Source organism: Ceratotherium simum, chromosome 30 (assembly GCF_057802395.1).
Source record: "Ceratotherium simum simum isolate JZ-2026a chromosome 30, ASM5780239v1, whole genome shotgun sequence".
Lineage (NCBI taxonomy): Eukaryota > Metazoa > Chordata > Mammalia > Perissodactyla > Rhinocerotidae > Ceratotherium > Ceratotherium simum.
Window position 1 is genome coordinate 15,738,176 of NC_141929.1, and position 14,127 is coordinate 15,752,302.

Below are 14,127 nucleotides of genomic sequence, written 5' to 3' on the forward strand. Positions count from 1 at the left end.
TCCATTTGAGTTAGCAAAAAGGGTGGAGTAAAGACCTCTGAAAATTCTCTCTTTCGTAAAAGCAATGATAAAACTGCTTTTAAAAAGTCAGAATCAAAATTTTCAGAATTCAGGTAAATATTCAAAGGTGTGTAGCAACCTAGGAGAGTTTATTCAAGAAAAATGGCCGAGGGGCCGGCCCGGTGGTGGAAGCGGTTAAGTGCACGCGTTCCGCTGCGGTGGCCTGGGGCACCGGTTCGGATCCCGGGTGCGCACCGACGCACTGCTTGTAGAGCCATGCTGTGGCGGCGTCCCATATAAAGTAGAGGAAGATGGGCACGGATGTTAGCTCAGTGCCAATCTTCCTCAGCAAAAAAAAAGAGGAGGATTGGCATCAGACGTTAGCTCAGTGCTGACCATCCTCACAAAAAAAAAAAAAAGAAAGAAAAATGGCTGAATATCAATATGAACAGTGAGCTTTGTGGCATTTTAACTTGCCCTATTCCCATCTCCCTTTCTCTAGCTCCACGGTAACCTTGAAAACCAACAGCCTTCAATCACAGTGAAAACCAGCAGCCTGGCAGCCACTACAGGGAGCAGACCAAGTCTGGAGCTTCTTCAAAGCCTCAGTCCCAGAGAATTGTGACTATTTGACCTGTCTAGTAGTTCCCTGGGAAACTCCACTTGCAAGGCTGTCTTGATTTGACTTGTGCACTCATACACTGCAAAAAGCCTTTTCCCTGAGGACACTGTCAAAAATTCACAGGCAATTGTTTAACTTCACAGCTACCTGATATGGTGGGCCAACAATAGGCTAACCAAAAAGCTTAAAAGAAAACGCTGGAAAATGAGAAGTCCACAGGAGTTTTGAAAAGCTCTGACATATTCCTGGGACTCTAGAAGCTACATGCATGCCCAGGGCTGTGTGCACACTCAGGAAATACCTGAGAAGGCCCTAAGCTCTCACTCCTGGATGACCCTGAGGCTCTCAGCAAACAGGAAGCAAAGGCTAAGGCAGAGCTCAGTTGCCTTGCTGAGTGCTGAAGGCATGCCACAACATGCACACAAAACCTGTCAGCAAAGACTGGGAGACTTATTCCTTCCAGACATTTAAGGAAATCTCTGTCCAATCATCAGCTGACCACTGAACTAACTGAGCAGAAACTTCAGTTGTCACACATGAATATAGACTTTCCAGAATTAATTCAGAAAAGTCACTAAACAAACAGCAACAATAAACACTAAGAACAACAAATCTGGAGGAGGGGAAGAAAATCTGATTTCCAGAGTTGCCACATTGATCACAAGACATGAAAGAAAAAAATAAATATGTGCCCACCACACACATGCACACACAACAGCAGTCAGTAGATTGTCCCTGAGGAAGACAAGACACTGGATCTACTATGCAAAGACTTTAAATCAGCTATTTTAAATATGTTCAAAGAACTAGAGGAAACCATATCCAAAGAACTAGAGGAAAGCAAATGAGAATGATATCTTGCCAAATAGAAAATATCAATAGAGATACAGAAATTATTTAAGAAAAAGAAAAAAACTCTGCAGTTGAAAACTACAATAAGTAAAATGAAAAATTCACTAGAGAGGCTCAACAGCAGATTTGAGCAGGGAGAAGAAAGGATCAGCAAATTTGAAGACAGGTCAATTGAAATTATCCAGTCTGACAGACAGAAAGAAAAAAGAATGAAGAAAATGAACAGAGCCTCCAAGACCTGTAGAACGCTACCATTTCCCAACAATACCTAAAGGAAAAGAGCTCTTTCTTTGAGACTGGTACGAAGACCCGGTCACGCTCACAGTCTCCAAGGTCCACGGACAGCCAACAATTGCACAGGAAATGCCATTTCCTTTTACCTGCCAAGTCACTGACAATTACCTGGTTTACATACCTATAATAAAATGAAGACAATTGTGTTAGGGAGGTAGGCACAAATGAGTTGCTGTAATAAGAAGTAATCTTATGGAAACAACCTAAATGTCCATCGATGGACAAATGGATAAAGAAAATGTGGTAGATATATACAATGGAATATTCTTCAGCCATAAAAAAGAATGAAATCTTGCCATTTGCAGCAACACTGATGGACCTTGAGGGCATTATGCTAAGTGAAACAAGTCAGATAGAGAAAGGCAAATACTGTATGATCTCACTTATACGTGGAATCTAAACTAAATAGTAATTAAAAAAAGCTCATAGATACAAAGAACAGATTGGTGGTTGCTGGAGGCAGGCGTTGGGGGTTGGGAGAAATGGATGAAGGGAGTCAAAAGGAACAAACTTCCAGTTATAAAATCAATAAGGGATATAATGTACACCACGGAGACTATAGTTAATAATACTGTATTGCATATTTGAAAGTTGCTAAGAGAGTAGATCTTAAAAGTTCTCAGCACAAGAAAAAAAATTCTGTAACTATGTATGATGATGATGTTAACTAGATTTATTGTGCTGATAATTTCACTATATATACAAATATCAAATCATTATGTTGTATACCTGAAACTAATATAATGTATGTCAATTATACCTCAATAAAATATTAATTTAAAAAAAAAAGAAGTAATCTTTCACTGTCAGTGAGTGTCCAAGTAAAAGGATGCTGTTTCTTTGTGAGGCAAGAAGTAAAGAAAGAAACGAGAGCTGAGCCCATTTTTCCCTTCCCAACCTCTAAGGGGAGTTCACGTCTAAACTACAGAATGCAGACTTCTATAACTTAGGAAAGTTCGGTGTGTGTATATATTCTTTAAGTTTCCTTGATCCACGTGTGACAGTGCCCTGCCACCTCTTCAAGAACCCTGTTTGCCTCTGTCTTTCATCACCAAGCTCTGAGAGCGTGTACCTGGGGGTTGGGGAGTGGTCTTGCACCTTTATCCTAATGACTTCTCGTCCTATTGGGGTCTGTGGCTTCGTCTCGACTTCGCAGAGCCATAGGCCCTGAGATTTCATCCTCTTTCCAATCGCAATGTTTTACCATCTAACTCCTCCGTTATTTCAACCGTCAACACGCTTGTCCTCTGGAATGCCTAACTATTCAACCTATTTGACTTCATCTTGCAACTAGTCGGCTAACTTCCTCCTTTACTGTAATGATGCTATTTCTTCAAGAGTCTATGTTTAATGTCACGAAACCATTCAGATCTCTCTGTGAAAACCTTTCTTTAATTTTAGTTGAAAGTTTTTTTCTGTGTGAGGAGTCTAGACCCCTTTAAAGCTAAAATATTTCTGGGGACTCTGTTACTCAGGCAGTTTATAAAATCGCAGGTGACTAAGTTGCATTTGATTTAAACTTAACTAGTGCATCTTGTACTCTTAAAGCTTTCATGTAAGAGCAAAGTACAAAAAAGGAGAAAACATTCATTTTCTGATCAGTGAGAAACTAGTCCTGGGCTTTTTATGATTCCAGTGTAACTTTTATTCTCTTATTCTTTCATACATGAGAAAAAGAAAAGAATCTAATGAGTGTACAAATTCATTGTTAAAAATTTTGAAAATACGTAAAAGTATACTGAAGAAAATTTTTAAAATTAATAACCCTACTCAGTACCAGAGATAACTGTTGGTAATAAATCAGTATATACAGCTCTAGACTTTTCCCTATATGCATACTTTTTTAAAAAATCAACTTTATTGTGGTATAATTTACATATGTTAAAGGCACCCATTTAAAATGTACAGTTCAACACATTTTGACAAATGTATACATTTGTGTAAGCACCACCATCATCAAGATATCACCCCAAAAAGTTGTGCCCCTTTCCTGTCAACCCTCCTCAGGCTCACCCCTGGCCCCAGGTGACTACTGATTTGCTTTCTGTCTCCATAGATTCGTTTGCCTTTTTTAGAATTTCATATAGCGGAATCATACAGTATGTATTCCCTTGTGTCTGGTTTCTTTTGCTCAGCATAATGTCTTTTGAGGTTCATCCATGTTGTGTGTATAGGTAGATTGTTCTTTTGGTTGGTGAGTAGTATTCCATTGAATGAACATACTAACATTTGTTTCTTCATTTACCCAATGCACATTTGTGTTGTTTCCAGTTTGGGGCTACTATTAATAAAGCTGCTATGAACATATGTGTATAAGTCTTGGAATAGACACATGTTTTCATTTATCTCGGATAAATACCTAGGAGTGGAATTCCTCCTAGGTAAATGTATGTTTAATTTTATAAGAAACTGCCAAACTGTTCTCCAGTGTGGCTGGACCATTTCACTCCCGCCAGTGGTGTGTGAGACCTCGAATTACTCCCCATCCTCACCCAAACTTGGTTTTGTCCGACTTTTTAATTTTAGTCATTCTGGTGGGTGTTTAGTGCTATCTCACTGTGGTTTTAGTTTGCATTTCCTGATGACTAACGACGTCGAGCGTCTTTTCAAGTGCTTATCATACATTATTCGCCTTTATAAATAAAACTGGAATGATAGTGTACAAACTGTTTTGTAGATACCGGAACAGAATGGATGCAGCAAGCAAATTATTAGGCTCTAGTGGCTCAGTGGTTGGTGCATCCAGCCCAGCAGGGAAAGACTTGTTTTGCTAACAGTTTTAGGCAGGCTGTATACTCTTCTCAGGTGGGCAACACGCAGCAACGGATTCATTTGAGTACCTGGGCCTTAGATCTTTGACTTCATTCCCTTCTTCTCTCCTAACTCCAACAAACCAATAATCTTCATCCTTAATTAATTTTATCATCTATGTTCTCCACCCACCTCTCCCAATTCTCAGAGTGCTGCTGAAGGAAGATGCAGAATCCTTTGGACCCAGCCCACGTCAGGTTCACGTACTCATACTGACCATTTATCTCTCTAACTCCCTAGACACATCCCATGATTCCATTCTTTCCCCTCTCCTTCAGCTTTTGATTTTGACCCCAAGTACATTCAGTATATAGTTGGTTATTCAATTTACTCTTTAAAGATATTTTTCATAGAGATATTTTAATTTACGGTATTTTTGAGCAATATTTCATTGTTGTTATTTGCTGCTCACAATCATGACAACATTTCATGAAAAGAAAAGAAAAGATAAAACATCTGTCATTCTACCATCCACAAAAAAATCATATTTATTTCCGGGATTTCTCTGCAGACAGCTTTGAAATTCTCATTTGTTACTACTTGGTCCAAAGCATTATTGTTTTTATTGTGGTGACATGCAAGTCTTTCCCCAGAACGCTAAAGATCCACAGGGAAGAAACAAGCCAGCATGATACGGGTACTTACCAAGAAGGGCTGTCACCCCAATTGTCATGCCAGAGCCGAAGGCTGTGCACATGCCCCAGAGAGGACGGAGTGCTGAGGAGGAAGACATCCATTCCCCCTCGCTCAAAGACTGCCTTCTGGGGGTCACAAAGATGATGGGGCTCACTTCGCCCCTCTGATCCGTAAAGTGTGACAACCACCTGAATCGTGACAAGGAAAGATAAAATACAGGAAGTTCTAACATGATTCTTTGGGTTTATCCCTAAGGAGAAAGAGGAAGACAGAGACAACTGTACTGAGACGAAGTCTTAGATAAGTAGAGAGGGCTCTTCAGAGTCACAGTTTAGAACCAGGAAATGCCACTCTCTGTGACCCCCTGTAACGTGCTATGGGACACCGGGATATCACCACGTCAGAGTAAATCTCGTGTGGCAGAAGACATAAAGCAATGCAGGAAGAACATCTATTTCGTTAACCTTAGCTGTTGTAGCGGCCCTTCTTCGATAGCCAGTGGAGACCTCAATAAGGTAGTGAAACTGAGAGCTGGGGTCGTTATCAGCCAGGACAGTGACCTTCACCTGCAGGAAAAGTAGAACCAAGAAAAGTGGCAGAGCTTCACTTAGTATAGCCCCTGCTTCCTCCAGCTAGGAAACAGGAGGATGCACCGCTGCAGATTTGGCAACTCTATGGAAAGCAAGGGTGAGGTGTAGTTAGAAGACAGACAAACAAGCAGACCTAAGTTATGTGACGAAAAGGAGGATGAGCGCTGAAAGTGCCGGGCTTACGCCTCTAAAATGAAATACTCGTAAAATCAATCCATCAGGTCTTGGGTCTCTCAGTCTTTCCACCTCCCTCCCACCCACGCAGGGTTACCAGGTAACACATAAGACACCCAGTTAAACTTGAATTTCAGATAAACAGTGAATAATTTGGGGGCATACTTACACTAAAAATGCATTCACTCTTTATTTGAAATTCAATTTTAACTGGGTGTCCTGTATTTTTATTTACAAAAACTGGCACTCTACACCACTGGCAACAAAGAAATGGACACTTTGTGTGTATTCTAGAATTTCCAAGTACAAGAAAACATAAGAATAAGAAATATATAGAAGAGAAATTAAGAAGAGGCTGTCATCAAAGGATATTTTTTGTTTCAAAAAAGATTCCTTACAGGTTTCTTATATATTGCAGTTACATTAAATTATAATTTGACTTGCACATAACTTTCATATTCAATGTATAAAGTGAGATAAACTTGAACTTGATTGTAGTTAAGTTCTCTAGGTGTTTTCTTTTGGCTTATTCCTAACCTAAATGAATCATATGAGAGTTCAACCTTACCTAAAAGAAAAAAAATGGAGATAGAGAATTAAGTTTCCAGGCTTTGAGACAGCAGATATGAAGAGAAATTTAAGAAAAGCCCCACTTGAATTTCTACCCGCCTCATTTGATGTGTTTTTTTCCATCTTATTCAACATACTTAAGACATCGTGGCAAAGCTTTTGGAATCAAAGTCTCATCACCTTCTGCATGTCGGCTTGGTCCTTTCTCCAAGCCCACACAAATATGAGCACATAGAATCCTAATAGGCTGGCCAACAGTGACACCCCAACAGGGTTGTTGGTCACGCGAAGGAACAGCTTGATCGTGTCTTCAACATTCACTGTCCTGGGCACAATGAAGAAGTCGCTGCCAAAGTAGGTCAGGTGGTTACAGAGACACTGGGTCCTCAAAACCGTGCTCTGTGGCCCAACCTGGAATTAGAATCAAGACATTGATACTAATTGCATAGAATACTAAGGAAGGGACAAACATAAAACATAAACACGGGCAATTTAGAGAGAGAAAAGCATGTCCGATCGCTCAGTCACTGTTGGCAGTAGTGTAAACTGGTGTAACCAATGTGGAGAGCAAGTTGGCAACATCTAGTAAAGCTGAAGAAACACACATTCTTTGAATCCTCCAGTTTCAGTTCTGAATATATATCCTAGGGGTACTTTGTACATGTCCACGAGGAGATGTGAGAAAGAACGTTTCTGTCAGCACTGTTTACAACCACAAAAAATCGGAAACAACCTACATGCCCAGTAACAGCAGAACACACAAAGAAGTAAATAAACGAGTAGAGGCAAACTGATGGAATACTATGCAGCAGTTAAAATGAATGAGTTAGAGCTAGATATATCAACATGCATAAATGTTGAGTGAAAAAAAACAAGTTAAAGAAGGATCTGGATAGTATGGTGCCATTTGCCCAAAGACCAAAAGCATGTGAACTTATTTATCTATATTTGTCAGTCTCCCTCACTGGAATGTAAGCACGTGAGGACACTGTCTGGTCCATCACTGTATCTCTAGCTCCTAGACGTGGGCCTGGCATGGAGAAGATGCTCAATAAATATTTGCTGAAAGAATGAATACGTATACCAAATTCAGGACAGCGGTTATCCTTTGGTGAGAGGAAGGAAATCAGATTAGCAAGGGATACACAGTGGGCTTCGATTACTCCTGAGTGTTTTATTATTTTTAAAAATCTGAACTAAATAGAGCAAAATACTAACTTCATGAAAAGCTGAGTGGCATGTTTAATGTTTTTTGTTATATCATCTCCTGTAAATTTCCATATGTTGTAACATTTCTTCATAAAAAATAATTTTTAAAATGTCACTAGGTGAAAAAAAGGAAGGTACCAATTCCATGTTTGGTTTTGCAGCTGAAAAGCCTAAAACAGTGTCCTTAGGACTGACTTCTTTCCGTGGCACACGGTTAAGTTCTTGTTGTCCAGTCTCTAGTCTGCCTCAGAGGAACTCCTGTCCTGTTTCTGCAGCCCCGTTCCTTTCACGGAGACCAAGCACTGTCAGAGCTTCATGGAGGCAGGAAATCTCCTGACGCCTTTTGCGATCAGTGGGTCAGTCTCAAGCCTTGCTACCCAAAGTGTGGCTTCCTGGCCCAGCAGCACTGACATCACCTGGGAGCTTGCTGGAAAGGTAGACTCACAGGCCCTGCCCGATTTACGGCAACAGAATCTGAATTTTAACAGGCTCCCAGTTAGAGCATGTGCTGCCCCAGATCATCCAGAAATCACTGCTTGAGGCCATTGAACGGGGCAGATGCCTTCCAGAGCATCCTCTCTCCCTCTAGTCGCAATCTGGATGACACTTTCTCAGATCTTTTAAGAAGAACAGCTTCATGATTTCCAGAACCTTCCACCACATCCTTTGTGCAACTGCACCAGGACTTAAATCAGACAGGATCTCACAGCATCACTAGTGTGGAAACATATAGTGCCATTTTAAAGTGGGCAGACACCTGGAACTAGGCAATAATTACAAAAGTGACAAACTGTCCCCACCTGGCCCGGAATGTACCAGAATCTGTGAGCTTATTTTTAAGCACAAAAATTCTTTTATTCAGCAAGAAGTTCATTCCACTTTACCCACAATGTATTTACTACTTGTAGAATTTAACAGGTTCCGTGTACTGGTTTTCTTACCTAGAATTGTCAGATTTACCTTGGACTAATGTTTGAGAAAGAAATTACACATAGAAAGCACGAGCTCTTTTCCGGACCACTACACGCAACCCTCCTCCTTTTCCCCAGGTAGATTTATTCCCCTTCTGCTGATTTTTCTCTCTGGGCTGCCCCAACTGAGATAGCAGATGCACTGTGTTAATGCCAGCTAAGGAAGACGACAGGCAAGGGAGGCGGTGCAGCTTCCTACCTGGCATCCGTCGCTCTTCCAAGTGCTGTTGTGGCTGTCCCAGAAATAACACTGAGTGACGACAGTGACGACTGAGAACAGGGTGGGTGGCTGCTGAGCGCTCTCCTGGCTTTTATTCAACACAGCTGTTATGTAGTAGGTGCCGACCCCATACTGCAGACTCTCCGGAGTCAGCACCCAGGTGTACTCCTCATCTGAGGACACAGCACAGCGCTTAGTTGTATTTCAAATGCGCGAAAAATGCCATCAGAACCTTTCTTCTAAAGAGTCTATTATTATTACGATTATTTTATTTTACGAGGAAGTGATAAGCCTAGAGTCACAAAGGATTTTTAAAAAATGACCAGTGATACAGTCAGGGGCTCTGGATTACTCCTGTTCCAGTAAAAAAATCATATTCTTTTGATAAATGAAAATTTAGGTCTTGGGCCGGCCTGGTGGTCTAGTGGTTAAGTTCACACGCTCTGCTTCAGCGGCCCAGGGTTTGCAGGTTCGGATCCCGGGTGCGAACCTATGCTCTGTTCATCAAGCCATGCTATGGTGGTGTCCCATATACAAAATAGAGGAAGATGGGCACAGATGTTAGCTTAGGGCTAATCTTCCTCAGCAAAAAGAGGAAGATTGGCAACGGATGTTAACTCAGGGCCAATCTTCCTCACAAAAAAAGAAAAAAAAAGAAAAGAAAATTTAGGTCTAATGAATTAGAATGTACTATGAGTTTTAGAAAAATGAAATAATCACACATCAAAATTAGTACCCAGAAGACCTAGATAACAAAAGAAACCCAGGGACGAAGCAAGGATAGGAACAGAGTGGTCCCAGGGAAGAAGTCCTGGACTGCACACCAGAGGCCTGATTTCAGGTCTGGCTCTGTCACCAGGTGGCTGTTAAGGGCTATGGCAAGTCACCCAATCTCTCTAGGTTTCTCATCTTTCAAACAAGAAGTCTGGACCAAAGGATCTTCCAGCTCCAAATGACACGATATTATTGCCAAGACCAGCAGGAAGAACGGAGCGCATGTTCCGAATCGGGGAAGAGCCTGCTGGTAATGCAGACAGAACCTTGAGCTGGCAGCCTGGCAGTGCGAGCTGCTATCTCAGGTGCTTTATCTAATGGGAAGAATCACTTAAAAAGTGATTATTCCTGTGTTAGCGAGGCCTACTCGAGAGCCAGAAAAAGCTCCTTCCACATGGGAAGACTCTCATGAAGGGAGACTATAATATGCTTTATTCATTCTGATTATTTTTCCCAACATTTTTTTTTTTTTAACACAAAAGGGGTAGCTCTTTATTAAGACTTTTCAGTACTACATTTAAAGTTTATAACCAGAGGATATGTTTTTTGGTCAAGTATATCTAGGCACTATTTATATATCTCAGAAATTCTTAACTACTTATATATGTCTCAGAAATTCTTAACTTTTCTAAACTACAATGTAGTCATTCTGGTCCAAGTACCAAGACCTACAGAGATATCTCTGGGCCTTACCCATATCTAAGATTAGAAATAAAATGGAAATATAAGTGATATATTGCATATATATTCATCTATGAAATATAAAATTTGAAGTATATATGACCCATCATGCTGGAACTTACTTCTGCAGGGAATCTTAACATTTTATTATGAAAGTTTTCAACCATACAGAAAGTTGAGAGAATTTTACAGTGAACACTCATATAATCACAGATTATACAATTAACATTTCACTAAATTTGCTTTATCACATATATACCCTTCTACACATCCTACAATCCATCTTTTTTTAAAAATGCATTTCATGGTCACACATATCTACACATCTGATAAAATTACATAGAACTAAATACACACCCACACAAAGAAATGAGTGCTTGTAAAATTGGTGAAATCTGAATGAGATCAGGGCATTGTTTCGATGCCATTTCCCAGCTGTGATCTTGTTCTACAGTCATGCCAGATGTTACCATTAGGGGAAACTGGGTGAAAAGTACGTGAGATCTCTCTGTTCTATTTTTTACAATTGCCTGTGAATCTACAATTATCTCAAGATAAAAAGTGAAAGAAAAGAAAGAAAAAAATGCACTTTATGGTAAGTTTTTTTTTTTTTTTTTGTGAGGAAGATCAGCCCTGAGCTAACATCCATGTTAATCCTCCTCTTTTTTGCTGAGGGAGGCTGGCTCTGAGCTAACATCTATTGCCAATCCTCCTCCTTTTTTTCCCCAAAGCCCTAGTAGATAGTTGTATGTCATAGTTGCACACCCTTCTAGTTGCTGTATGTGGGACATGGCCTCAGCATGGCCGGAGAAGAGGTGTGTCAGTGCGCGCCCAGGATCCGAACCCGGGCAGCCAGTAGCAGAGCTAGCGCACTTAACCGCTAAGCCACGGGGCCAGCCCACGGTACGTTTCTGACATGTGATTGGGGTTTTACCTTTTTGCCACACCTGATCCTTTGGAAGGGTGATGTTCAGGTGGAAGGAAGTGTGGTTAGGCTGATACTGGAACCCCAGGTAGAGTGTCATTAAAAGGGGACTTTCAGGCTCTATGCACACTATCAGGGATTTCTCCGGAGAAGTGACATTCACTGTAATAGTAAAATGGTCTGTGCTCATGTTGAGGCTGGTGGGATGGGTTTCCATGCTAATATTTCTCCAGAGCATGATCTAGAAAAAAAGACAGTTAATCAATCTTTAAGTTTAAGATGGCCCATCCATTGATGCCTTTCAGTCTCCTTTATAGTGATAATGGAATGAAACTTCCTAGGTCTTCCTCTCTGAATATTAGTAGGTAACACAGTGTGAGGGGTTAAGAGAGAGTATATAGTCTAAGACTTAAAACACCTTCTCCTAAGGAAAAGGTAGATCACTGAAAAATTCCTAAAAAAAGATGTGAATAACAAAACAATGGCACTGCCTTAAATCTAAAATGATTTCGTCTAAAGTGTTGCATCCTTCCATCCTAATCTCCAGGAATTCCTATTCCTTCTATTTTATTCCCTAATAATCAAGTCATACCTCAATATCTTCCATTAAATCACGGACTTGGAGCAATTTATGATTAGAGCTCAGTAACACACTTCCGATGCTTCCAACAATGTTCTTGTCATCAAAATCCTTGAAGGGATTGAAAGCTAGTCCTGTTACCTAGAGACAAGACAACTCCAGTCTCATCAATTGCCGAAATATTTATAAATAACATCCCAATAGGTAATAAGGCATCAGATATCTTAAATTAAAGTAAATGTTGGGATTTTCCCCTTGCTAATATCTCAAATGAAATATTTCTCATTATAACATCATGTGAGAAAGAATTAATTAAAGATGAGTCATTTACCTGTAACCCTCAGAATTCTTATTTTTTTACATCTTTATACCTGGAGGATTCTACTTTACTAGGAAGTGAGTATTCTGCCTTCCAGGATAAGGCAACAACCCTACTTCTGTTTGTAGATAATTGCTGAAAGAAATACAACATACTGATATGACTAGCTTGGTATACTGAGTCAATAATTATTCAGATATTCCAAGCTATGTGTAAATAGTGAAGAGTTGAGACCAATTAGAATCATAACATAGAAACTTAGTTAAATCCAGAAGTCTGTTGAATGATCCCAATCTCTATACTGGATCATTTTTAAGAGGCCTCCATTCCTGCCAGCATAAGATAGAAATTAGTGGCACACAACCTTCTCTCACTTGGTCTGGTCAGCCTACATTGCAGGTGCATTCCTTTCACCTAAATGCCTACAGCCCTCAAATCCCATTTTCGCTCTGATCAGAATCAGTTTCACTCTCACCTGGACGTTAACTCCTGGGTGTTTGTTCAAGAGCTCCTCCAGGGCTGAAGCTGATGGAAAGCCTAACCTCACAGGTGCTGGGTAACCCAGAGTGTAAGAGCTCAGAGGCAAAGTTGATACGTTTTGGCTAATGAAAAAGAAGTTCAATGGAAATCAATTTCTGTGTGTTCTCTAAAGATCAAAAACCTAAAATGAAACTCTCCGCCTTCTTTCTCCTCTGTTACCTGCTCAGCATCAGAGTAGCAACCGAAGAGGTCAAAGTCACCGAAGACGCAGAGAAGTTATTCTGCTCTAGAAATTCTTCCTGGATCTTACCAAGGGCCAGCAAGGACGTGTTCAGCATATTTTCTACCTGCATTTAGAGGAAAACACCATGTAACTTCAGTGTATTGTGTGAGTGAAATAATGATTTTGAGAGGGTTGGAAGGGGAACAAGGATCTTGACAATGATGTAATGAAGGGTGACATTCATTGGAAAGGACCCACAGAAAGTACTTGCAGTCTGGCTCAAGACTCGCCATCCTTTGTATGAACTAAGAGGGCCACCCACGGAAATATTTCTTTGCCTCATGATATAAGCTGCCTTAGACTTGCTTATGACAGGTTCTTTTTTCAAAATAGCTTTATTGCAATGAAATTCACACATACAATTCACCCAGAGTATATGATTAATATTTTTTAGTATATTCACAGTGCATCTATCACCACGATCTAATTTTAGATCATTTTCATCTCCCCTGAAATAAACCCAGTACCCGGTAGCACTCACTGTGCATTCTCCTGCCCCCATCCCCTGTAGTCCTAGGTAACCACTAATCTACATTCTGTATCTATAGATTTGCCTCTTCTGGACATTTCATATAAATGGAATCACAACATACAGTCTTTTGTGACTGGCTTCTTTCACTTAGGATAATGTTTCCAAGGTTCATCCATGTTGTAGCATGTATCAGCACTTCACTCTCTTTTGTTGCCGAATAATATTCTATCATATGGCCCCACATATGATAGAACATATACACACGTATGTCCACACAAGTTTTAGTGTGGACATACATGTGTATATTCCAAAGAGTGGAATTGCTGGGTCACATGGTAATTCCATTTTTAACATTTTGAGGAACTGTCAAACTGTTTTCCAAAGAGCCTGTATCATTTTACATGCCAACAATGTATGAGGGTTCCAATTTCTCTAGCTCCTTGCCAACACTTGTTATTGTCTGTCTTTTTGGATGGGAAGTGCTATCTCATTGTGGTTTGATTTGCATTTCCCTAATGACTAATGATGTTGAACATCTTTTCATGTGAATAGCAAATTTCATTTATTGAGTATTTACCATGTGCCAAGCACTTGACTAAATTCTTTGCACTGGATTACAGCACTAGGTACTCTTGGCTCACTGGTGGAATAGAGAGGAAGACCC

General features: G+C 40.3%; 1 protein-coding gene across 4 annotated transcripts in view; it reads right to left on the minus strand.

Annotated features, from left to right (window-relative positions):
- The window catches only part of PKD1L3 (polycystin 1 like 3, transient receptor potential channel interacting), a 357,135-nt gene that overhangs the window by 41,280 nt on the left and 301,728 nt on the right, over positions 1–14,127 (minus strand). For all 4 annotated transcript variants that reach the window (XM_087420005.1, XM_087420006.1, XM_087420008.1 and 1 more), the window contains 9 exons: positions 12,928–13,055; positions 12,704–12,830; positions 11,922–12,050; positions 11,339–11,570; positions 8,929–9,122; positions 6,730–6,960; positions 5,680–5,781; positions 5,225–5,403; positions 1,743–1,889 (listed from right to left, as the gene is read on the minus strand). In XM_087420005.1, coding sequence (XP_087276131.1) covers positions 1,743–1,889; positions 5,225–5,403; positions 5,680–5,781; positions 6,730–6,960; positions 8,929–9,122; positions 11,339–11,570; positions 11,922–12,050; positions 12,704–12,830; positions 12,928–13,055 — 1,469 coding nt within the window. The remainder of the gene's footprint in view (positions 1–1,742; positions 1,890–5,224; positions 5,404–5,679; positions 5,782–6,729; positions 6,961–8,928; positions 9,123–11,338; positions 11,571–11,921; positions 12,051–12,703; positions 12,831–12,927; positions 13,056–14,127) is intronic.